The sequence below is a fragment of the Thalia democratica genome, chromosome 1, assembly GCF_965202585.1.
Source record: "Thalia democratica chromosome 1, ktThaDemo2.hap1.1, whole genome shotgun sequence".
Classification (NCBI taxonomy): domain Eukaryota; kingdom Metazoa; phylum Chordata; class Thaliacea; order Salpida; family Salpidae; genus Thalia; species Thalia democratica.
In genome coordinates this window covers 43,753,452-43,780,055 of record NC_139165.1, presented here as the reverse complement: position 1 = coordinate 43,780,055, position 26,604 = coordinate 43,753,452, and the positions used below count along the sequence as shown (strand labels likewise).

Sequence of the window (26,604 nt, the reverse complement as noted above, 5' to 3'; positions counted from 1 at the left end):
ACTTTTTCTACATTTTAACTTAAAATAAGTAGATATGTTAACTTTTATCTTTGTTTTAACTAATTTATACTTTTAAAAGCTTATTAAAAGTATTAAATTACATATTTTTTCCTACTTTTCCCGCCACTTAGTCTATCCAATTGTCTTTTGCCCACTTTAGACACCAAAACAGAGTTTTTTATTGGGAATAGGGAATTTTAAATTACTCAAAACTAACATAAAATAGAATGCTACTATATTGAATATATTTCAAACAAAAATAAATTAAAAAAAAAAAGTTGAATCAGTAACTATTTTTCATATAAAAACTTCATAAATGTCTGTGAAGTAAAGCTTTTATTCCATTTAAAAATTTCTCTTAAAAAATAACGAGCATAAAGTTAATTTTATAGGCAAATTTATTAATTTTTCAAAAAACATAAAACTTTAATGTCAATTATTTTCCTTATCTTAAAAGCTATCTAAATTTTTTTTTCTATTTTAGAGAACGCACCTTTGTCTTTAATTTAAAAAAAAAGTATTTGGTTTGGGGTTGGAGTTATTTCATGGGGTCCCTCCTAAAATAAAGGTTTTTTTTTTTTTTCATCATATGGTATTAAAACCAAAAATAAATATTTTTTTTATAATTTTTATTTTATTTTTCCCTTAGTTTGCATGTTATTTAAACTCTTAAATGTTTATTTTATAATTAATGTTAATATCTTTTACGATTTGGCCCCAAATCAAAATGTAGTATATTACACTATCATTTGCCTTGGCCATTTCCTAGATAAAAAATTGATAAAAGGAAAAAAAGTTAATAAGAATGTGAATTACATCAAATTTAATTTAAATAAAATAATTTAATTAAATTTGTTGTAATTCAGATTCTTATTAATTATTTTTTTCCTTTTATCAATTTTTTATCTAGGAAATGAATACGGCAAATGATAGTGTAGTATATATTAATATATAATATAGACCAAAATTATTTATTTTTGGTTTTAATACCATATGATGAAAAAAAACCAAAAATACCTTTATTTTTGGAGGGACCCCATAAAATAATTCCAACCCCAAACCAAATGCTTTTTTTTTTAAATTAAAGACAAAGGTGCATTCTCTAAAATAAAAAAAAATAGATAGCTTTTAAGATAAGGAAAATAATTGATATTAAAGTTTTATGTTTTTTGAAAAATTAATAAATTTGCCTATAAAATTAACTTTATGCTCGTTAAAAAATTACAAATCAATTTCTTTTTAGTCTGCCTACTATTTGAAAGAAAGTAAAATGTTAACGCTCACAACTATAGTCAATTGATTGGTGAGGAGATAGACCTTTCAGTTATCAAGACTCACACCATAAGTTTTGTAAAAAACTTTGATAATTTTTAATTAGAACTTTAATAAAATTTAACTTGAAGATCAATATAAACAAGTTTTGTTTTTCTTTACTTAAATCAAATGAAGAAATTAATTCTAAAAGAAAAAAAATGTATGCACTCTTTTTTAAACCCATTACTGCCAATATTAACTATGATAACCATAATCTACCATGAGCACCACACCGCCTCCTCTCAAATGTTTTGATTTTTATTATCATGTATGTTCACAATTTTCTTGATGCCCTTTTGACAAGAGCAACACTGAAAAATCCAATAAAAAGGTCAATATTAAATCAAAAAGGGAGACATGGTAAAATTGCTATAATTAAGATATTTTATCTCTCATATGTAAAAACAAACATGAGTATAAGCATTAACTATAGAGCAGAATCTATTCTTATAAGATATACAGGTTATTACATAGGATGATGTCACACCAATACACCAATATTATACTCAATTTCTTTTTAACCATAATTTTATATTAAAAATTTATATTTTATAAATAAGTAAAATTAAATTTAGTTATCATAAACTAATACTTAATTACTTTTATTTTACAAGTTAAAGTGATTATTTTGATACAATAATTTATATTGATTACAATATTGTATAATAAAATTGATTAACTATTTTAGTTTAAATAAATAAATTTAGTTCTTACTATGTATTTATATAGCATGTTTATAAACAATATTATCTTTTTCATTGATTTTTAGCCAAAAATTTTGGTTAAAAAACATTAAATATGATACAATTTGAGCTTGATATCAATACAACATCATCCAAATTAGTTACCGATCTACGGATATATGTGCTGCTTATAAGTACAAAAAAGTAAAAATATTTACTATTTTTTTAATACTTTTTTAATATGTAAATTACTCAGTTACAATAACTAGTTTTCACACTAATAAATACCAGATACATTTAAGAAAATAAAAGTTAATAAATAACATTTATAAATATACAAATAAATGTTTAAAAATAAAAAAACTTAACAGCTAATTAAGTAAATAATAAATAAGTTAGCTAATAAATATTGCTTATAAGTTAAAATAAACAAAATATATTTCAACTAAACATGTTCAAAAACTTTTAGTACTTATAAAATAAAGTTAACAATTATTTAGAAAAAAATAAAACTAATAATCATACTTAATTACAAAACTCACATGAAAAAAAAAGTTAGTAAACAAAAACTGCATGTTAGTTAACTGATATAAATTTTATCTTATATCTTAAAACTCATAAATTATATTTTAAGGTTATAAGGTGATTCTTTATGTAAAATTTACAACTGATATTTACAGTATATATAAACTTAAAAGTTACTAATGAATTGACCACAACAAGTTAGATATTTCAATCGGTTTAAGTTTTTGGCAACTGTTTAAAACAATTTTTTTTATGAAGCTATGATTAGTTTGTTGTGATGAATTCTTTCAAATTCGAACTAAAATATTCTTCTTTTTTTTTGGTTATATAATATCCAGCAGAGATAGGGGGTTACTTAAATTAACATTTGGTTATAGATTTTTTTCAAATCCCAACAATTTCATATAAATAAATAAAAATATTGACCTAACTATATATTTAGCTAAAGGTATTCTTTACAAACAAGGCATAGCAAATGTGTGGGTATATTTTATATAAAAAACAGATGCAAATAAACAAAAAACTTCATGCTTAAATAGTATTTAAATGGAATTAAAGACTTAACAAATAAAATATATCTAAGAAATGGATGTTTTAAGAAGTGTTCTACAATGAGAATTAACTACTAGATCTTTAAATCATAAAATGGTTTTAAGAAGAAAACATTATTTACAAACAACTTTGCAATAAACAACAAATAAAAATAATTTAGTCCAACTGTGGAACTATATTTAGCCACTAGCACTGAACGTCTTGACTCAAATCTTTTAACCTGCTTTGTACTGCTGGTTTATATATCTCTGTTTTAAATTTGAACCAACATTGCATCAGAAAACTGTTCTGTTGATGGATTTTACACTATTCAATATTCAACTAAATGAAACAGCAAGTAAAACTGGTATTCCATTACAATACAAAAATGATTTTTATTTAAAAATGTTCTGGATAATTTCTAAAAAATTTAATATTAGAAGGGACATTTTCCTAGATTAGGTTAGTTTCTTTTCCATATTTATATCAGAATTTTTTTCAAAACTGACTATGAATAAAACTTTGAAATTTAATAATTTATAAAAATTGTATTTTAGTACAGGAGTTAGGCAGCTATTTATAGAAGCCAACTTTCCTAGTAAAACTTGCATGTTTGCCAAGCAGTATATAAAACAGTCTTTCACAGCTATTTAAATAGATAACTGTACTAAACAAAATATCATTTTTGTCTTAAACTAAAATATGATAAAATAAGGAATGATAAAGCAATAGTAGTTACTAACTATAAAAATTAAAAGAGTAACTCTAATTTTTTACCACAAAACCTGTTTTTAGCTAATAAGTATATATGAGCCACATATTTTAATTTTGCTGTTACATTGGGCTGCAGTTAGTAGTTTTTATGACCTATGTTCTTGTATTTACTTTAACTGTTTTATTAAGAATAAATGTTTATTTTTTTTTAAATAATCTTGTACCTATACTCTATGTTTTTTACACCCAAGTTGCTTAAAATATAGAAATTTAACTAAACCTCTCATTTTAGTTTGAAATATATACAAGTTTTGCATAACAAATATTTACTTACGTATACATTACAAGCTCTAAAATTTGAGTGTATTGAATCTAGTTTTTTGCAATCAAAATTTAACATATTTTAAATATTTATTTCAAAATGTAAAGTGAACAAGCCAGTTTCATAAACACATTTCTATAGCTAGCTGAATATTTGCATCCTTACATTCTTAATTTTTTATATTGTACACCAAATCTTAAGTTTACACTTTACATTATAATGTTTTAATATTTTGTATATGTATTCTTATAAGTCTTCTAAAAACCAAGATTTAAAGTTTTAAAAATTAATAAATATTAAAACAATATAATGTAAACTGCAGGTTTTGTGCACTAGTATATACGTAACTATACAATTTATACGGTTTTTATGACGTCAATAATGTTTTTTTAACTTCAAATCTGTGTTTAGAGACACTTATAAGAATACATATACAAAATACTAAAACCTTAACTGCAGGTTTGGTGGACAAGATAAAAATATAAGAATGTAAGGATGCAAATATTTAAATAACTATTGAAACGTTTTCATTAAACTTAGTTAGTATACTTTTTGTTTTCTTATAGTATTTTAATAATTATATTAAAGTATTGTTATAGGAAGGCTCTTAAAAATATTTATATACCATTTGCGACTGTGTTTAGATTACTCTTTATTTTAACAAACGTTTTCAAAATTATCAAAGTTTTTTTTTTTACTTGAATATATAATATTTAAAATAGTTTTAGTTGAATATCCTTTAGTTGTAAAACTACTATTATAAAAATTTTGGTGACTTTTACTTAACATTAAAATAAATTTATTGAAATTAAAAATTAACTAAATAATTTATTTTTTACTCAATAACTTAACATCATCTGCTATTAAAATAGTCTGAAATACATATATAAATGACTGAAATAATTATATAAAAATAAAAAATAAAAATTGAAAGTAATTTAGTTTATTTCATTAAATTCTGGATTTCAAATAAATAAAAATTTTTGATTCTGATGTTGAAAATTATAACCTGTAATAAGAATACTATGGATAAATCTACGGTGCTTCAATCTCTTAAAACAGTACTATTTTTTCTCAAAATAATTAAAGTTATTTAAAACTAATAACATGATCATTCTAAACTTAAAATCAAACTAAACATATTGTTAAAAGGTAATTCAGTTGTTGCAAATTTTAATAACTATATCTCTGGAGCATAGTATATAAAATACTTTTTTTTATATTAGTTTTTTTGATAAGTTAAATACTACAGTACAGCTAACCCTAAGTTTTCCTTACAGGATTACAATAAAATCAAGTTACTCAGAGTATCTTAGGCTATTTTAAGAATTTTGAAAAGTATAGAATATTATAAACTGTTTAAAAAGTTGTGCTGAAAAAGTTGATCAATTTATAATTCAATTTTTAGGGCTAGAAAAACATAACAAGTGTTACACATAATTCGATAGAATTTAATTTTTTGGTTTTGAATTGGGTTTAGTATTTCAGAAATTATGCAAATTTTAATGCAACCAGTTTTTTTATATTTTGCAATTCAAAATTATTCATTGTTTTGTCTTAAATTAGTTTTCAAAACCTACAAAAAAATTATTAAGGTTTTTATGTTTAACTATTCCTTGGACCTTTTTTATGAGTACAGCATAGTATTTGTAAAATTAAGATACAAAGTTTAAAAACTCAAAATTTTAAAACAGAGTATATATTTTAAAAGTTTGTTATTTTTTGAAAAATCTAATGTAATTTTGTCTTAATATCATGATTTTATAGTACTCTAGCTTGAGTTAGCGGCTTTTTTATTTTTTGACTCTTAACACTATTTCAAAATTTATATTAAGCTCTGGCTAGTTTGGTTTAACAAACTTTTGGTCACTGAAGTTGACAATTTAAGTTCAAAAAGTGGCACCCTTGTAAGTATTTCCTTATAATTTGTCACCATTTAGCATTGAATTTGTAAATACTTATAAAGTGTGTAATATAAATTCTTGGTTTTTATATATATTCATTATTAGACTTTTTAGTTTAGTCTATAAAAGCTAAAAATTTTAATTTGAAATATTTTCCTATACATACTAGTTATTTACTAAAAAATAGTTTTATATAATTTTAAAAGTTTGCTATTTTTCAAAATTGCTTCAATTTATATAAGTACCAAAACTAGTTTTTCCTTAACAATTATACAGAAGTAAATAATTTTGTTAGAAGTTTGCTTAAAAAAAGATCAAGACTGTTTTTAAATTAATGTAAAATAAATAAAAACTATTTTAACTATCAATCACAACAAAATGGAGACTAACACGCATTAAATAAATTTTTAGTATTAATAAATTAATCAGTTTGAATTATGAAACTAAGTTATTTTAGAGAGCCTTAAATTAATAAAACATTTTATAAAATAAGTATAAATACTAATCACTAGGAATTTTCAAAGTGAAATATCAAAAAGTGTTAAATAAAACTTCAATAGTTAGTTTTAAGTTAAGTAATTTTGTTCAGTAACTGTCTTAGATAAATAATTGTAGTTAAATGAGAATGCCTTCAAAGAAAATCAAAAAACCTGTTAGGGTCAAACAAGACTACAATGCAGAGCTGGATAAAGAAGTTTGTTTGCTTTTTTTTGTAAAACTGTTTAAAATAGTGAAAACGTATAATAAAAAAACTAAAAAGAACTAAACTTATTTTGGTAGCTGCTGAAAGTTAATGGCTATAAATTATATTAAGTTTGTTTTGTGTATTAAGTATAATTAACTAATTTTACAAAAATCTTCTTAAAAAGTTATTTAATTAGTAAAAACCTATGTAAAAAGATAATAAGATTGTAGTTAGAGAAAATATTAACATTTTTTTCTAAGTGAACAAATTTATAAATATTTTAGATTAGTTTTTTAGGTATATTAATAAATTAGTTGACCTAATAAAAAGTACAATCTAGTATTTTAAAATTAAGTCATTAAAAATATTTTAAAAAGATAAAACTGATACTGTTATTATAAAAAATTTTTCGAACTTCTTTAGTAATAAGTCTAAAAGTTTTTAATTTTTGTATAAATATGTTTTAATATATACTTAATTAATAACTTGTACCTCATTGTTCCTTTCACCGTGGTTGTCATTTGTGTTGTTCTGCAACTTTTACTTCTTGCTGATCAACAATAAAAATCTTCAAATGCCGTAAGTGTTAATGTTTATTAAATATTTGCTTGTTTTACGAAAGTTATTTTACTGACTTCTATCAGATTTAAATGGTCTTAACAGTTTTTTTCAAATAGCTAATTTAAAAATCAAAAGTTGCATCAAAGTTGAAATTTAAACATATTTTTTTTACAGGATCGAAACAAATTTTTGATTGCATATGAGCAGGTGACACAGATTTACCGCTTTCTCAGTGAAAGGTCAAAAGTGAGCCCAGCCTTCCTGCCAAGAACTCTCACTTATCACCAAGCCACCAGAATGTCCAGACTCAATAATAGACGCCAAGTCAGATTTTATGTATATTTGTTGTAGGAAAACTCAAGAACAATTGATTTAAACACTAGTTATGTAAAAACAACTATCTTTTTATCAAAACTTATTTAAAATATTTTTTTCTTTTTCAGTGTGGAGCTTAAAAATTAAAACTAATGAATTTATAGTAAAAGATTTATACTTAAATAAAAACTAAACATTATTTTTATAATTTGTAAACAAACTCTTGTTTTACATAGTTCTTCATAATCAAGCACTTTAAATTTAAGCAGTACAACATAATAATGAATATTGGTCTTATTTATGTAAAAATTTTAATAAATTTAAGTCATATTTTTTAATTGTAGAACATATAACACTAAAAATGATATTGTACAGCATTTTAACTGTTCTTCAAAAGGTAATTTGGCTTCAATTTTAAAAACAAGTGTTAAAATTTTAGTTTTCATTTTTCCAATGCTTCTAATTTCCTTTAATTCTGATTTAAACTAACGTCAGTTTCAATGTACCCTATTCATTTATAACATATTATTTTTAGTTTTGCAAAGTGGACTCGATATTGGGCGACAATAAAGGGTGCAAGTCCATTTCAAACTCTTTTCTCCACACCATCAACTCTCATACAGTGAGCAAGGTCAACTCAGCAATTGCAGCTGAAATGAAAATCAGTATTGTTGGGTTCTTTGTGGACCCTGGCAATGAAGGCTACAATCTTTTTTCCACAGAGGTTTCCAGTTCTTGTATTCTCTTTAGAATGTAATAAAAAGTCTTAGAACTCTGTTGGAGTTTAATTTTGTAATTTTTTGGTACAGTATTTTTGACAAGATAAAAGTATATGAATTTTCTAACGTAGTTTTTTAGATAATAACTAAGTTAATTTTAAATATTGGTTTTATAACAAGTTTATAACTTATCTAAATTGTTTAAAGAATATTTTTTTATCTTAAATTGAATAAACTTTTTTTAAGCTATGCATAATAATCTACACTGACGAAACTATATTTATGATATATATATATATCTATATATAATTTTTAACTTGATAAAACAGTACAAAAACGTGCGCATAAAACTGGAGGTGGTCAGGACGACGACCAAAAGAAGGAAGGGGGCGAAAGTGTGCACGCTCAAGCACAACGTCGGAGTGGCTTCGGTCTGGGTGAATCCCCGCAACGCGGAAAACTACGCGCAGGAGGAGTTCACCGTGAACTTGCACGAGCTGCACTTGAAAGGACTTCAAAGCGAAAGCAACTGTGGTGAGATTACTTTTTGTTTGAAATGTGAATTGGCAGTAAATCAGTTCTGATATAATTATTTTATTCTGTGTTTTAAAAACTTGGATGTTTTAATGTTTGTAGCAACTTGTTTTTTTTTCTGCGATGAGTTTACAACTTTTTATGTTATTAGTAGTATACTTACATATATATATATATATATATACATAGAACTGCTTGTGTATAAATTTTTGGTAGTTTGATATTTTGTATGTCAATTTGTGATAATTAAAATATCTAATTTTTTTTACTGTTTGTTTTTTTATACCAATATTTTTTAAAATTTAAAGAAGGGGAGAACCTGACCTTCACGTCTCCCGCTGAAGGCCACAACTTCCGCAACTACGCGCTCCGTTTCTCCATATACAAGCCCGATGATGACGAAACAGACGAGGACGAAGATGAAGACGATGACGTCAGCGATTGTGACATCAGCGTGGGCAGCAGCGGAACTTTCGTCACCCCTCCTAATAACACGGTAAAAATTTAAAGAAAAAAATGATATTCGAGAAAAAATAAAAAACTGACTTAGTAATAAATAATTGAAGTTCACTGTTAATCACAAAGTTTGAAATATACGAAAACTGTTTTTTTACAATTAATTTCTATGTTTGTAGACATTGTTTTTTTTGTAATTTTTACATAGTAAAGAATAACTAAAGAATTTACTCATATTTTTAAACTATTAAAAACCATAATAATAGTTTATTTATTTAAATTGACTGAGTTATAAAAAACACGAATTGGTTTTTTACTGTAAATTTTAACTAAAAATTTACTTTTACGAAAATATTTTTTAGGTATCCTTTTAATAGCCAAGATGTTTAAACAGTTTACCTGTATGATAATTTATAGTAATTAGATAATTATAAATTTTGTTACAACTAAATATCACAACGATAGGAAACGGGTTCCGGCAAACGAGACCACACCGACATAAACCCCGTGAACATGCAGCAGGGCGTCAGGAAGCGCAAAAAAGCGCCTGGAAAATGTTAGTTTTAATTGTGTTAATAAAAAGTTTAAAATAACTAGATAAATTACATTTATAGGAAGTTTGGTAATATAAACTTACAGAAGTATTAAATTTCAGACAAACAGTTTTCAAGCGTTTCAAGCATAAAGTCAGAAAGCAGGTCGCAAGCCAGCAAGTACAGAAAAATAAACCCTACAAGCATCTCAATCAATAAGTGAGTTGTGTTTTGATTTTTAATCCTTGAAACATCTTCAAGGTTAATGAAATGTATTTGTCTTTTGTTTATATAATTTGTTACTAGGCGAAATTGTTTGTTCTTTGAAGCTTGAAAATTGTATATGAACTATGTCAAAAAGTAGAACAAAAATTATTGCAATAAAAGTCTATTTTTTTGATGCCTTTTTTTTAAATATTAGTTGTATACCAATTTAATAAAACCTTAATTTTTTTATTTATTTACTAGACTGTAGTTCTGATATTTTTAATTTTTTTATATAAGAAAAATGTACACCTTTATAAATAAGCATACATACAGTTCATTTTTATCGGATATGAAAATAGTATTTCAATTTAAAAGAAAACTTAATTCTTTTAAAATCTCAACAATACTTTGCATCTTTTTCTTTTAAAATTGCATTTGGAAGGTTTTCAAACAAAATAAATTTCGTCCTAAAAAAAAAGTTTTGTTTTTGTTGTTGTAACCTATTATGAAATAATTGAAGAATGGACAGACCGATATTCGAAACGGAGATGCAAATATTTGACAAGAACGGAAAACCGAAGTTGCAAGCTGGATATTACGATATTTCCCTGCCAAAGTAAGGCTTACATTAGCAAATAAATCATTTTTATATTTACAACATTTTAAGATAGCATTAAAAAATAACTTTAAAGCTGCTGGCTTCTTTTACATCACACAACTATTTGTTTTGGTTAGATTGAAAAAAAAATTTTTTGCTGTTTATGTTTATATTTATACGCCTTGATATTTTTTTATATACAGAAGCAACGAGGAGGCCATCGTGAAGACCAACAAAACAGATATTGAGCAGGAAGTTAACAGAAAAAGTCTGAAAAAGTCCAATGACGAGTCAGTTTTGTTTTGGTGTTTCACGAAAATACAATGAAATTTACATTTTCAATTTAGTTGTTAGCTAAAGCAGAGAAATAGAAGCTGTTTTATACATATTGCGACAGTATTGAGTACAACTTATGAATTTTCTTTTAACTTTTATAACAACGTGTTACTTTTTTTACAACTTAATATTTTAATGGATAAAAAAAAATCACTAGTCTATAAATTTTCATGGTTTTTAATTTAGATGATAATACTATAAGTTGAATTTTTTTTATATTCAAATTTTAAGATTACAATGTCAGTGTAATTAATTATTGATAATATTTTAATTGCAAAAGTTTTTGTCTTTACTTTTTTTCTTATAATAGTCCAGTTGCATAATTTTGAAATTGAAAATTAGTGAAAAGATTATATATTTCCTTATTAAAGTGATACAGATTTGTTCTTGATTTTTTTTCACTATTCTTTATATTCTATGCATTTAACTTATCTAATGCATCATATATATATATATATATATATATATACCTACCTTGATATTGCTCAAGGGTCAAAAACGTACATGTTGATATTTTCAAATTTCAACTAGTTTACAATTATTTTTCTAATTGATAGTAACTGTACATTTATTTTCGTTCATACAGCATCCTGCTTTCAAACGGACTGCACAGCCAACCGATATGGGAGAGGATCGGCGGAGGAAAAGAAATTGAAATGCTCAGCCAGATGTGCCATTCTCCTAAAATATCGTTCAACATCAAGTTTGTAGTTTAGAGTTATATTTGTTTGCAACTAATTTGTTTATTTTATAGCTAATTAAGGGCATAGGGGGGGGGGGGGGGTAAACACCCTTTTTTGGTTTTTGATCTTATTTTATATAGTTTTTACTAAGCTACAAGATGCTTTTTACAGATTTTAAAAATTCTAATTAATTTTTTAGACATAGCCGGTCAAAGTAAGAGGTAACAATAGGATCCTTATGGGAGGCGCAAACTAAAACAGCAAATAACTAGAAATCACTAAAAATCTATCTTCTCCTACGTTTTTTGAGATAACTACCTCAAATTTTTAGGAAATGTTCCTTGCAATATTTAAAAAATTCTGTCAGAACAGAATTTGAAAAATTAAAAAATAAAAATTTTATAATAAAAAAACTAAAAAAAAAATGTTTTTTTTCGTTTACTTTTTGTATAAAATTTTAATTTTTAAAAAATTCCTTCCGACAGAATTTTCTAAATATATCAAGGAACAAGTCCGGAAAATTTGAGGTAGTTATCTCAAAAAACGTAGGAGGAGATAGATTTTTAGTGAAATAGTCTATTTTAGCCGTTTTAGCGCCTCCCATAAGGAACCTATTGTTGCCTCCGACTTTGACCGGCTATATCTCAAAAATATTTTGAATTTTTCAAGTCTGTAAAAAGCATCTTGTAGCTTAGTAAAAATACTAAATAAGATCAAAAATCAAAAAAGGGTGTTTACCCCCCTATGCCCTTAAAATCTTTAAGGTTGTTTTAGTGGTTTAAAATTGTTCTTGTTTTTTATTTGTGATTGATAAAGACGATTTTGAATTAAAAGTATTATGGTATTTCTAAGGTAAGTAGTAAAAATGATCACAAAAGTAATTACGAAAAGTATTACTAAGATACGAAAAAAAAAAAAAAAATTTGGTTTGATTAGTCCTTATGAAATCTGAAATTGGCAAAACTATCTACTAAATACTTAAAATTTTAATAAACCAATAATTCTTTTAAACTACTTTAGCTGGGAAGAAAAATCGAATGGACATTCGTCTCCTTCAAAAAGTCCGACACATTTCAACGGACTGATGGACCAGCAACAACGAACAAACATCACTTTGATCAACCAGCAAGAAGAGAAGCAGAGTGTTGCTAAATACGAACAAAATCACAATGGATTCGCAGAAAACGGTTAGGATTTAATTGAGTTGATTATAGTGAGAAATAAATTTTATTTACAAAATGTACTTGTGTATAAATTTAAAAAAATTATGTGCAGTTTTTACACGTTGCCTGTTTAATAAAAAACTAAAAAGAACTAAATTAAGATATTTTTGTCAGACAAAGTTCTTGCATTTAGTACATTAAATGTTTAATACATTATTCAAATAAAATGTATTACAATATATACTTTTGCGTTAATTGAAAAAAAAAATATGTTTAAACACTTTTTCTTATTTTCCATGTTTAAAAAAAAAAACAACTGAAAGTCAAGATTTTTTACCAGACACGATCGAGGAGAAGCCGAGTATCTTCGACCTGATCGGCTACAAGAAGCCCGCGCTCAGGCCGAACGGCGACAAGAAGCCCTGCGTGAAGGTGTACATGCAGTTCGTGTACAACCAGATGACCCAGCAGCAGACGCAGCTGCTGGAAGACCTGCAGTGCCCCTGGTGCAAGATCAGGTGCCACGACATCAAGTCGTTTGTCATGGTGAGTTGTTGAAGTTACGAGTGTGTTTATTATATTTATTAGTAGATTGTTTAATTGTAGCCACATTATTGTCGCTAATTATTTTTGCATTTTTATCCAGACTTAATGTGGCCAAGTTAAATTTGATTCTAAAGAAGTACTGTTGTGAATTGAGCTTCCTGAAATCTAAAGGCATTGAATTTATATTTTTCTTAAATTTAGGACTAGAAACTTAAAGATTTTAATAAAGCTTTCTAACAGCACAAGCACATAATAAATTTTTTTATACAAATAACAGCACCAGCACTTGTGCCACCCCCGCCTGAAGTTCAAGCTTCACCTGCACCCCGATTGCGTCACAAACAACGCCATAAGCGACGACGATTCTCTCTACCCGCCCACCAACCAGCCCCTGAAGTACATCATGGAAGTCAACTTGAACGAGTGCTACGACCACTCCTTTCACGGCAACCCCGCGGTTCGTTACCCCATTAGTATATATAAAGATGTAACACTAAAAAGCGTTAAATCCTAGAGATCCTGATAAGCTAAGCTTATCGGAATGTATACCACAGATGTTTTTGTGTTTAAACTTTATTCCGACTAACGGCGTTTCACTGCTCTCAAATAAATTTAAGAACAGATCTACGGAGTCTCAAAAAAGTCTCCAAAAGTCACTTAAATTTATAATAAGCATGTTAATGATTGTTAAATAGTTTTGTAAGTTATGATAAACTAGATTAAACTTTTTGTAGTTAATGATAACACATTTTTGTGGAGTAAATGTAGTGAATGTAAATTGAGTTAAGTCTGTTGTTTTTTTTGCAAAACGCATTTTAATGCATACTTTGACAAAATTAAAAACACTTACTAATACTAGTAGACTTAGCTTTGTATTCTTCTCAGTTTTTGTGTCTACAATTCAAATCATTATCAAAATATGATTTAATCATATTTTATAGAATCCATTTCTTAATAGTTACTCTTGCCATTTTAAGTTTTTGTTAGTGTTTTTTACGTTTTTATATGTAGTTATTAATGTTGAATATTTTGTAGAAAAAAAAACAAAAACAGTTTATGTACGCGCTTCCCGACCTGTGCTCAGGACGCATGGGGCCCATCAAGCGCGTCACCTCGGCCACCGTCACCATGGCAACCAGGAAGAAGCGGGTCGCGGGGCAGCAGATGATGGACACCATGGACGCGCTTGAACTTTCGGACACCATCGCCGAATTTTGCGACGGCAGAAGCCACGGAAGTAGGAGGGGAAACACCGGAAACAACAACATTTACGACGACAGTCAGTTGATTTATTTGATAATTTATAGAGATTACATTAACGAAAAACATCTAGGTATTGTTTTTAAAGTATGATGAGTTTATGAAGACTAACTAAACTGTAGTTAACTTAAAATATCACATCACACATTTAGAAAAGAACAATAAATCAAAATTTGTTTAAATAGTTAAAAATCACTTAAATTTAAAATTCATTAAAACTTTTTAAACAGTTATCAATTAAAAGCTTCATTTTATATTTGTGACGTCGCGCAGGGCACAACCGGCTCTACTTCCACTCGACGTCGCAGCTGCCGGTGAGGCCGGCCAACCTGAGCGACGACAGCGAGGAGGAGTGCGAGGGCGCCACCCAGTGGTTGAACGAGCACATGGGCAAGCTGATGGACGAGTTTACTGACGTTAACGAGGGCGAGAAGGTGATGATGAAGCTGTGGAACTGCTTCATGCTCAACAACCCGTCGGTGTTTATATATTAAATTAGAATAAATTTTCAGATAGGAAAATCTTTATAAAAGGTTTGTTAATGTCGCTCCTTCAGGGTTGCCACACACTCAGGTAATTCAGGGAAACTCAGGGAGTTTTCAAGTTATAGAAAATCTCAGGGAAACTCAGGGCAATTTTGGTTTATTCTAAAAATTTCAGGGAAATTTGGTTTATTCTATTATTATTAAGTTTTATTATTTTTTAAAAAATCTCAAGGGAATTTTTTTTTTGATCTAGAACGAGATTTAGTTAATCCAGTTTCAATATTTTGTTCAAAAAAGTTAAATTTATTTATAATTAAGTGCTTATTTCGAAATTTTTTAACTTTGCGGCTAGTTTTTCAATATTCTTAGAATTAACATTGTAATTTTTTAAAAAGGTATACAATTTTTAAGGATTTGAAAAAAACTCAGGGAAGATTTTTTGACTCAAAGAGTGGCAACCCTGTTCTTTTTCATGAGTCCCTTTTTCCTTCAGTTTTGATGTTTGATGTATTAAATCTAAAGATGAAATAATTAATAATCTGATGAAGCTGTGGAACTGTTTCATTCTGAGTAATCCGTCAGTATTTGATAATCATATATTATTTGTAAATTTCTTTTTTTACAATTATTGATATATTATGTTGAATAATCCATTTGTGCTGCATGTTTTTTTGCTATAAAATATAATTAACTATTTTGGAGTGATTACAGTTTTTTAGCAAATGTAAAAATTTGATTATAAAGTTGTGGGGCTATTTCATGTTGAATACTCGTATGTATGATATGTATTTGATAATTTCAATAAGAAATTATATGATTTGATAAACTAAATCACCTCCCACAGAGCCCACTTGAAGGGCTTTTAAATAATTTATTGCGAAAGTTTGAATGTAAAAACAACAGTACATATGTTTCATAAAAACAGTAAAATTATGTATGTTTTTTGAGAAAAGTATCAACATTATTAAAACTCATATTTAAAGCTTATTCAATTGAATAACTATTTGAATTATAACAGTGTACACATAAATGTTAAATAGATTTTCAAACTTTATATGAGTTTTATTAAAGTTTCTTCTTTCTCAGGGAATAGTTTTATTTCAGAAAAAAATCTGGTTTTTTGTTGTAATTATGTGACTCTTCTGTTTATTTAATATTCTTAAAGCTTAATTTAGACTTATTTTTTGCTATTAATCACTAAAATCTGTTAAGTTTAGAAATTGAGAATAAATGTTTAAGTGAAATCAAACAATTTTTAATGTTATAGCTTTTGAAAATGTCAATATTATATACATAGTAGACTTGTTTTAAATAATTATTGAAAAGTAGTAGCTTGATATTTGGGTGATCAAGTGTTAACGCTACCAGAAAATTACGAAACATTTGTAAGATTAGACTATGTTTAGTTTATTGCACTTAGATATTTTGAAAACTAAAAAAGGCAATTACCTGTATTATGTAAGTAGTTACTTGCTAATGAGTGCGGTGATTAGATAATGAAATGTTTTTAAATACCACCTAAGTAGAAAAAAGACTTAAATTTTTATCCATAATCTTGGGCTTGTTTGTATAAAACAGGGCTTTGTTTTTTGTTTCAAAGAGTAGAAATTTTAATATGACTACTAAAATTTTTCTTATAATTTTCTTAAAAGTTTAGTAGTTTCTTAAGTTATAAACACTAAAATTATCCAAAGGTTTTTGATAGCTTTTTCCGGTATGTTTTTTTCTATTATTTCTATAGCGGTATAAGTATTAGTAGCAACTTTTTCGTAAAACTTGCTCTAATTCTGTTTAAAAGTCATTAAAAACTTTGTAGTTAATTCAAAAATTAAAACAATATTTACACAACAAACTATATTCTACTTAAGGTTAGTGAACAATATTGAAATTGAATGTATCATTGTGTATAATGTTTCTGAGTTTAAAACTTTTTGCTTGATAACTTCGGCTTTTAATTATTTCAAATCAAGTAAGTTTCCATTATTTTACAAACGAGTGGTTGTTATTCAACATAGTTTCTAACTTAATTGAAACACTTGTAAGTAGCATGTTTATTTCCAAAATACTTATAGAAAATTTTAGTTTTATGGTAAAAAAAATATACCTAATGATCAAAGCAAGAATTAAAAACTTTTGATTATATTTACGAATAGCATTATATTAACTTAACTTCTTTATAAACTTTGGTTTTGTGGTTTTGTAGTAAAAACAAAACCTCAACTTATGTATATTTAGTATAATATAGTTGTCAACTTCATTGTAACACTTGAAAGCAGCATGTTTTACAAACTGTTGATGAAACTTTTTAATTTACAGCTGCACGGCCGATGCACAAATGCCATTATTGCTGATAAAGTTCGTGGAAGAACATTACAACGAAATATTCCTGTTGAAAATACCAGTCAATTTTCAATTGTTTGTCTCGAGCTTTGTCGATTTTCAAGTCATAAAGTCTTCCATCTGTGTGCACGTTATAAGACGGTAACATTTGTTTGAAAAAGAATTAATAGTGTACTTTGGAAACTAATTTAGTTTTTTTTTATTAAGAAATAACTTTCTGCTCTATGTTGAATTTAAAAACATGTATACCAATGTTAAATACAGATTAAAATTTGAATTAAATTGAAAGTTGTATACTTTAAAAAGATAATTTACGATTTTTTTTAAAGTTTTTTAATGATGATAAATAAATTAAAAACCTCTTTTACCAAAAATAAACTTTTTAATTTGATGTATGCATCATGTCAAAGCTTTTATTACTATATGAAGATAGATAGACTGACATTAAGTCTGATGCTGCTAAGTTTAAAAAAGTTATACGTGTTTAAAGTGTTTGAATAAACAACATAAACACTAACTATGTTTATATATACATGTTGAATTCTCAACAAAATACTTTATCCAGCTATTATCCTTTTACAATCATTTCAGGTACCATGTCAAAAATTGTGTTAGTAAAATTTGCTAGCCTGACTTTAGTTTTTAGTATGACGTTGCTGAGCTTTAAAAAAAACTACATGCAATAAAACTATTTAATTTAAAATAAAAACTAATTACAAGTTGAAGTATGTTTTATAAATTTTCAACATCATATTTAACCCAGCTACCACGACCTCGTGAAGAGAAACAAAGCGAGGTTGATGCAGGAAACTTCCATCAAGCCATCTTACTGCCATTCTAAATCAATAGACAAGCTGAAACAGATTGCTAGACGGAGAACTTGTAGCGAAAAGAGTTCTGAGTTGTGAAATTTTTATTTTTTATTATTTGACCTGATGTATTGGTATATATACACATTTGTTTTTACTTTGAATATGGTTCTAAGCTTATTTATTGTAAAGTAGCTTATACTTTTTCATCTAAGTATAATCTACTGTTTAAAAAAAAAGATGAAGTGTAAAACTTTACTTTCCTTAGCTGTTGTCAAATTTGATTAAAATTTTTTTTATAACCGTTAATTTATTTAGTATATTTATAATAAGTTTTAATGTATGATAGTTTTGATAGGGTAAAATAAAAACTCAAGTTTGTTTTTAATTATCATCAGAATAGTTTATAATTATATGTAGGAATTTTATTTTTCAGTATTTACCATCATAATTGATTAAAAAAAATATTTATATAAGTGTTTTTCGTAAATGTTCTGCTCTAAGTGTATAACTTAGTATAGAAAAAAAACATTTTGGTTCAAATTAGATTTAAACTAGTTGTATAGGATTCTTGTTTGTTTATATTATGTTGTGTTTATTTAAATAACCGTTGTATCTTTGTTTAATATTTGAGTCTGTGTGATTTTATCAGGTCGAAAGTTATTGCACTAATAAAACTTTTTATCGATTTTTCGTTGTAGGGAAAACATTTATTGAAATGTACACTTTTTATTTATTTATTAAGGACAATCTTAGATGTTAGTATATGATTTATTTTTGTAAAACAGATTTTTTTTAGAGTTTGATTGTTAATTTTTTTTTAAGCTTATAATTTTCCTATTTATATATAACATGTATGTCTATTGTATTTATAGAACTAGTAATGCAAAAAATATTTAAGATTTCTTAACATTTTTTTCAATTAAAAAAGCTTAAGTTTTCATGGTTTAACTATACTTTCCTTTATTCTTAGGGATATTATATCATGTGTTATTAAAACTTTAAAGCTGCAGTAAAACAAATGATCTGTTGCTAGTGAATTTATCTTGATCCTATAAATGAATAGTATTTCACTTGTAGTGTAGTAGTTTTTCATGATTGAAGTTAATGTTGAATTTTAAAAACTCACTCTTAGTGAGTTAATCTCATATAGTTTAATATTAGCCTTCTTGTAGTAATGTTTTTTGTTTGATCTTATACCTCTATAAATTTTTTAATTATTATTGTCAGTTTTTGCACTCTAAATAATATTTACTCATAAACTTAACTAGGTAATGAGTTAAAAAATTTAACGTTTTTCATTTAATTAATAAGCTGAATGAAAATAGTTTTAATAGTAGTTAGTATTACATATTTTTGCATTTTTTTAATTGTAATTATTTCAAGTAATAAGTTTATTTAAATTTTTACTTTCTAAAATTTTAGACTTTTGTTTGTAAAAAAAAAACTTCATGATGTATAAAAATTCTCACAAAAAAAAAAACTATAAAACTACTAAAATGATTTATTATCAAAATTTTTATTTGGTCAAAATTATAGATTTTTACAATTTAAGCAGGTTTAACTGTTTTTAAAGTTTTTGATAATCTTAAACTGAATCGGTGTTTCTATAAAAAAAAAGTCCTGACAAACTCTTTACTGTTAACCTGTCGATTAAGTGGAAATTTTTTAAGCTAAAATTGTTGAGTGCTTATAAATCTAATGTAAAGCTCTACAAGCGTATGAACATAAAGAAATAGTGTATTTATAGGAATACAAAATTAGCTAAGTTTTTTATAAAATTTCCCTGGAAATACACAATTAATTGTAATTAATATTAGGTACTTTTTCAATTTTTGTAGGTAAACAAACATTTGTAGATCTTTTTGTTGTAAAGTTACAAAACTGTTATGTGAAAAACCTAACGGTAAATTTCTTAAATAGATATTTTTCATTTTTTTTACTCTTTATTGCTATATTTTTTGCATAATTTAACCAATGAAAGTTTGTTAATCGATACATAGTTACTTTGCATCCTTCTTTTAATGATAAACAAACAGTTATTTTTTTCGGTTTTAAATTGTAGTAACTTTATATATATATACACTAGGTTTTCCTAAACTTTTTTCATAAGTCCACCTTTAAATAAATAAAAAATCTATGGCCACCTCCTACAAGATTTCTCAAAAAAACTTCCCTTAAATACACCTAGGACCTTTTTGATCACGATTAACTCTGGAATATTTAGTCTAAGTTTCAAATTGTGGCCTTTTAGGCCCCCTGGATAATTTCTATATGGCTCACTTTGGGAAATCCTGACCTACATCAGCTGGTCTTAAGACACATTTGAGATGTGTGATATTAAAGTTTGGTAACTTTAGTTGATGTGACAGTCTTTTGTTCATAACGGGCCGGTTTCGTCAAAAATAGACTTTCGTTAACCGCTTTACTGTTTTAATCTTATACTAAAAAAGATCTTTTCTTTGCTCGAAGTTATTAGCAACACTACCATTAAAAAACACTAAAATCAACTCATAATTTAAATTTTTATTCAAACAGTTTTAAAAATATTTTTGAGTAGTACAAATTTATATTATTATAAGTTTATTTACGAGCCAGGTTCTTCCATGTTGTCCACCTTTGACAAAATTTATTGAATAAAAATTCTGAAAATTAGATCTTTTTTATCTAATTTTGTTTCATTTTTAGCTAGAACATGATCATATGTTAGGAAAAGCATGAACTGAGTTGATGCAAAAAAGCTCAACGCGCGACATTTTTTCTTTCAGAACAATTTGTTTAATGCCAATAAAACTGAGATTTTTTATTATTAAGATTTAAACAAATATGTTATCATATCAGTTCTCTGTACACAGTATTGCTTAGTGAATGATTATTTAAATACATTTTTGCATTGAAAGTTTTGATTACATATATATTGTTTGATTTTCCAAAATTATTCGGCCCAGTAAAGTTTTTCTGACCCGTCAACTAAAAAGATGCCTATTTCTATTAAAGATAATAAAAATGTTTATATTAAAGTTTCTATTTCTATTAAAGATAATAAAAATGTTTATATTAACTAAAAATTTAAATTTTTTTAATTTGGATCTTGAGTTGACGAAATATCCGGAATCGGCAGATCCAAAATTTGAACGAAAGATCTAGTTCCAGCTGAATCTGGTTTATAATAACCGCGTTTCCAAAAAACCTGGAAATTAATAGTTTAAAAAAAAGTACTGAAGTTTTGAAAACAACAATAAATTTTGAACAAAATCACTAAAAAATCTGGAACATTAAACACTTTTTACTGAAAATTAATAAATTTTGATAAGATACGAAAAGTCTATTAGTATATATATTTTTTCTTTAGATCTTTAATTATCAAGAAACACATTTAAGTATCATTTCACAACTTTAATACTATTTAGGACATATTTTTTTAATTTATTTAAATACTAAAATTGGATTAAAAGCTTGTAGTTTCCAAAACCTTGAAGAGACTCGAAAAATCTTGAAAAAACAATGCAAAAAGTTTTGGCAAGCCAGGAAAATTTTCAAATCTTAGTTTTTGTATGCGATAGGTACTACTTAGTTACTAGTTATACTACTGGTTATGATACTACTATTTATCATGCACTAAAGTATTTATAGTATAAAAAGCTAAAATTGACTAAATGCGCTACTATAACAATGTTTATAATAGCGGTGGGCAACGTACGGGTCGCGAAAAGTAAAACTGCAGTCCGCAAGTATTGTAATCCGATCTTCTAGGCTAAATTTTGAAGCTTATACTAGAAATTTTGGAAGTTGAAATGAAGTAAACAAATAAAAATTCTCAAATAAAATTTACGGAAGATTAAAATCTTATACTAGATATAATAAAAAAAAAGGTCGCATAAAATTAGTAATCGTCAAAATGTAGTGGACAATTGAGTAATTTTCGTGAATTAAGTAAAATCTCCAAGGATTAAATTCCTCCACGTCTAGCCAGTCGGTCTAAAAACGTTTTCCATCTCTAGTTTAAAATAATGTTTTTTCTAAACTTATTTTGAACCTTTCGAGGAAACAGATAACTGAGATAGAATTTTCCCTCTTCTAAGCAGATTCCCTGGTCTAGCGATCCAATTCTACTAACAAAAATATACTAAACCTAAGTTTAAACAACGTTTTTTAAATCGTATCTCTGCAAACACTTTTGAAGGTCCTTTGAAAGCTTTTAATACAAAACCTTTCTCTACACCAGGTCCTTTGACTTATATTTGAGAATTAATTTCTTTTTTGTGTTAAAAACTTCTGATAAAAGTTTCCAGTGTTCATGTTTCAATGCTTCTGTTCAAAGTTAAAGTGTTCATGTTTTGTTTTAAAATAAAAATCTCTACAACTTGAACCTACATTGATATGGTAGTAAAATCTAACTACAGATTTACTAATTAAACTTTTATTTTATAAGGGTTTAAAAGAGTTTATTTATGTTATCAAGAAGTTCCACAGCCTAAATGATAAAACTTTTAACTTTGTGGAAGTCTACTAAATCTTTTGTGTATTACTGGCCTTTGAAAAGTAAGTATTTTATAAGCATTTAAAATTTTTTTTTACTAATGGTTTACTTACACCAAAAAATCTTAATGGAGATTTTTTGTTTGCTGAAAAAAGAAAGAGACTGTACAAAAATGTTTCTAAAGCAGTTTTTCAATTTATTTGATATAGTACTACTTTGACTGGCAAATAACTACAAATAAAAAGATTTAGTTTACATTATAAAGCAAAAAAAATTATGATTTTAATCGTACCATAACATATTTAAACTAGATTAAGGTTACATAAGTAGTTGAAGATTAACAATTGTATTTCAAAAAATTAAATAGCACAAAATTTTTAGTACTGATTAATATTTTCTTGTTAGTTGACAAAAAAAATATTTTTTGATATATATTTTGGTAAGAATTTGATGATTAAATAGTTTTTTTTTAATCATTGTTTATTTTTGTGATCACATGTATTAAGTTCTGTTGTAAGATAGTTTGAAACGATTTATTATACTTTTTAGGTTTTAAAAAATGCGAAATTTGTTAATTACAGCTTTTCATTAATTCAAAACTAACAAATTAGAAAAAAAAAAATTAAGTATAGTTTAAAATTTTGTATTTATCTTTATGTTTTTTTATTTTGAATTTGCTTGTTAAAGCTTTTTTTCTAAAGCGTTTTGTAAAAGGACACCTAATTAAACAACCTTTATCAAGTTTTTTAGAGTTTATAAAAAACAAAACTTTAACTTATAGCTTATTTTCGTGAACCTTTTAAAAGTTTTTTTTATTTTAATATATCTTGAACTTAATAATAAAAACTAACTTTCGTTTTACTCTACTTGTAAATCAGGCACCTGGTGTACAGAAAGTGTCATAGGTTATGTTATTTTGGTATTCTATTACTATAAGATGAAGACTTATTTAAAAATAACTTATGAAGGCATGCAATGTTTGCGTTATTAAAATTAGTTTTAAAAAAATAAAACAACTTGAACTATAAGAAGACATACAAAATGTGTACTAGTTAAGTGCTGCATACGTTTTAAATTAACGAAACCTGTACTTTGTAACTAAAATTTTTTAAAGAAAAACCTTTTTTATAACTTCATATGAAAATTATTTTAAAAGTTTTTATTAAAATAATTTATAATAACCCTTTTAGTTTCTAGTTGATGCATATGATATAATTTGAAACTATAATAAGCCGTTTTGTTTTTTTTAATTTTTAGCATTATCTCCGGTTATCAGATATTAAAAATAACAATAACTGTTTACATTTTTTTTATAGTTTAGGTAACTTTTTTCTTAAATATATTAGTTTAAATTTGAAAATATACATTTAAGCCTTTGTATACCCTTTAAAGAACTTTTTTTACGTGTTTAGTCTTATTTTTATTATTTCTAAATTATTTGTTTTATTAAGTACGAGATTCTTAACACAACATGAAACTAACTTGAAAGCTAAGTTATTAAATGCAACTTTAAAGTTCTTAAAGCTTCAAAATAGAATTGTTTTAAATAATTATCAAAATTTGTGTGAATTAAACTTTAAAAGTATAAAAATTTATATGATTTTTAGAAATAACACAAACAAAGTAGCTTAGCAAGTAATACTAAAATTTTCTGTTTTTTTTGAACACTTTTAAATATTTTGAAAAAAACTTTGAAATAAAATAAAATACAAACTTTTATATGGTAATATCCTACCTTACATTGTTTACACTTTGCACGAAAAGTCACAAAAATTGTTGCAGTTTTATTTTTTTAGTAAACAAGCATTATCACATTAGTGTTTTATATCTAAATGTCAAGTTTCTTTAAACAAACTTTTTCAGCAAATTTCGCGAGTTGTATTTGCTATTGGATTAACTACAAAACTAAAGTAAACTTTATAGCTAATGAGCAAACAATTAAACACTTGAAGTTCATTTTGTAAATAGAAATGAACTTAATCTCAAAAAAATAAGTATTACCCGTGAGAATTGTGATACCTGTTACAAAATAAAGATAGTCATACAATGATAACTTCATATAAAAATTGGTGTTAATATTCGTAAGGATAGTTTCAGTTGTTTTTACACAAACAGTGGAAGCATGAAGAATATTTGCATCCTTTTTGTTTTAGCATCGCTTTGCTTTAGTCTTGGTTAGCTTACTCTTGGTATTAAATACTAAAGTTAAACCTAACAAATACAGTAGATTTGTTTTAGTTTAAAACAACATTGTGATAAAACTAAACGTTTTAAAGCTTTTATACAAATCAATTTTAAAAAGTTGTGTTAAGCATACCTTAAAAGAACAAAATTCGTTTTTCCTTTTAAAAGTAAAATTTTTACAGTGAGATCATCAAGCCTTTGCGAAGGAAAGAACTTACAAATGGTACAAGACCCAGCAACTTGCAAAGTTTACCGATGCATAGGGGGTAAATTTAATATTTGATATAAAAGTTTTTTGTTTTATTTAAACAACTAATTTTGATTAAATTTTTAAGATACTGAGCACCACGAGTTTGTTTGCGCTGACGGATTTATTTGGAACCCGGACTATTGTGTTTGTGACTACCCTGAAAATGTGGCTAACCCCTGTCAAATATGAGTCAGCTTCAACTAATTTTTCATTACCTTATCGCAATCTTTAAAAATAAAAAAAATTACTAAATCATATGTTATGTTGTATTTTAAAGTAAAAGTAAGATGCTGTTCATTTGATGTTAAATTGACCTTTACATCAAAAACTTAGAAAGTTGTCTTATTTACAAAATAGAATAAAAAGTTTGTCATAAACTATTTTTTCATATATACTACATATTTTGTAGTACTTGTTTATTTAGTTTGAAAAATAATTAAAGTAATTTTCTTACCTTGACTTTAAATACTTCACTATTTAACAGACAAACATAAAATATATCAAAACTTTAATCATGTTTGTAATTGTGGGCTTAAGTATTTTATTTTCAAATATTATAAACGAACAAATCTTTTTTTGTTTAACAAATTTATTAACAAAAGTTTAAAGAAAAATAGTTTAAATGTTTTATAACTTCTGTAAAGAAAACAATTTTAAAACTTTTCGTAATAAGATAAAAGAAAAAATATTTAGGCTTAAAAGTAGTAACACTTTCAAACTCAGCATTAAAAAGTTGTTAAAATTTAGTTAAATATCGAACCTTAAATAACACTAAGTAATTTACTTTTTATATGTTCAAAACACAACTAAAGTAACAATGATTTTTTTTTAGACAAAAAGTTTTTTTAATTATTTTAAGAAAATGAGCAAACAGTAAGTATAAAAAATCTCCTTGTAGTCTAAAAGTATAATTTTTAATCAAACAAACAACAACAAAAACCATACATTTATTTAATTGGGTTTTTCATAACTTTAGTTGCTGCATTTAGTATAAAACACACTTAGTTAACAAAATAAAGTTTTAAAATTTATATAAGTAAAAAAAGCTTTTGATGTAAATATGAATTCCTGCACACATTCTAGCACAATATAAAAAGCATGAGATTTTATTTTTGTAACTCTAAGTTTGCTAAAATAAATGTAACCCCGTCAAAAAATTATATAATCTAATTTTGGTTTTTAAAACACTATTTAGTTTATTTATAATTCTTAAGATATAAACAGCTTTAAATTAGAATTTAAACAAACTAAGTTGTTCTTCAATTAATTCTGTTACTATCCTATTGAGAAAACTATACATATGATTTTTTTTTTGATTAATTTTATTATTATTGTAATCTTTTTTAGTTATCATTTGTATTATATTTTTCTATTACTGTTTCCCCTAACCCTTACCCCGGTCGATAACTTTGATTTTCTTTTCTTTTTTATAGTTTATTTTTATTTATACTGCTTTTTTTTGATAAT

The 26,604-nt window shown here is 25.7% G+C and overlaps 1 protein-coding gene across 1 annotated transcript; it reads left to right on the top strand.

Moving 5' to 3' along the window:
- Positions 1-6,580: 6,580 nt before the first annotated feature.
- On the top strand, positions 6,581-18,663 carry LOC145842804 (polycomb protein suz12-like). Its single transcript, XM_082950290.1, has 17 exons — positions 6,581-6,687; positions 7,414-7,563; positions 8,090-8,278; positions 8,603-8,807; positions 9,116-9,303; positions 9,729-9,819; positions 9,919-10,015; positions 10,524-10,619; positions 10,805-10,891; positions 11,524-11,640; positions 12,641-12,807; positions 13,124-13,329; positions 13,607-13,786; positions 14,383-14,608; positions 14,863-15,064; positions 17,391-17,555; positions 18,178-18,663. Exons 1-17 carry the CDS (start codon positions 6,613-6,615, stop codon positions 18,320-18,322), a joined length of 2,586 nt encoding a protein of 861 aa, XP_082806416.1. The 5' UTR covers positions 6,581-6,612; the 3' UTR covers positions 18,323-18,663.
- Positions 18,664-26,604: the final 7,941 nt, after the last annotated feature.

Excerpts from the sequence above, each read along its gene's own strand:
- LOC145842804 (XM_082950290.1), top strand. The coding sequence starts at position 6,613 with ATGAGAATGCCTTCAAAGAAAATCAAAAAACCTGTTAGGGTCAAACAA. Across the intron at positions 10,620-10,804 it reads TACGATATTTCCCTGCCAAA|AAGCAACGAGGAGGCCATCG; the intron begins GTAAGGCTTACA and ends TTTTATATACAG. Across the intron at positions 13,330-13,606 it reads ACATCAAGTCGTTTGTCATG|CACCAGCACTTGTGCCACCC; the intron begins GTGAGTTGTTGA and ends TACAAATAACAG.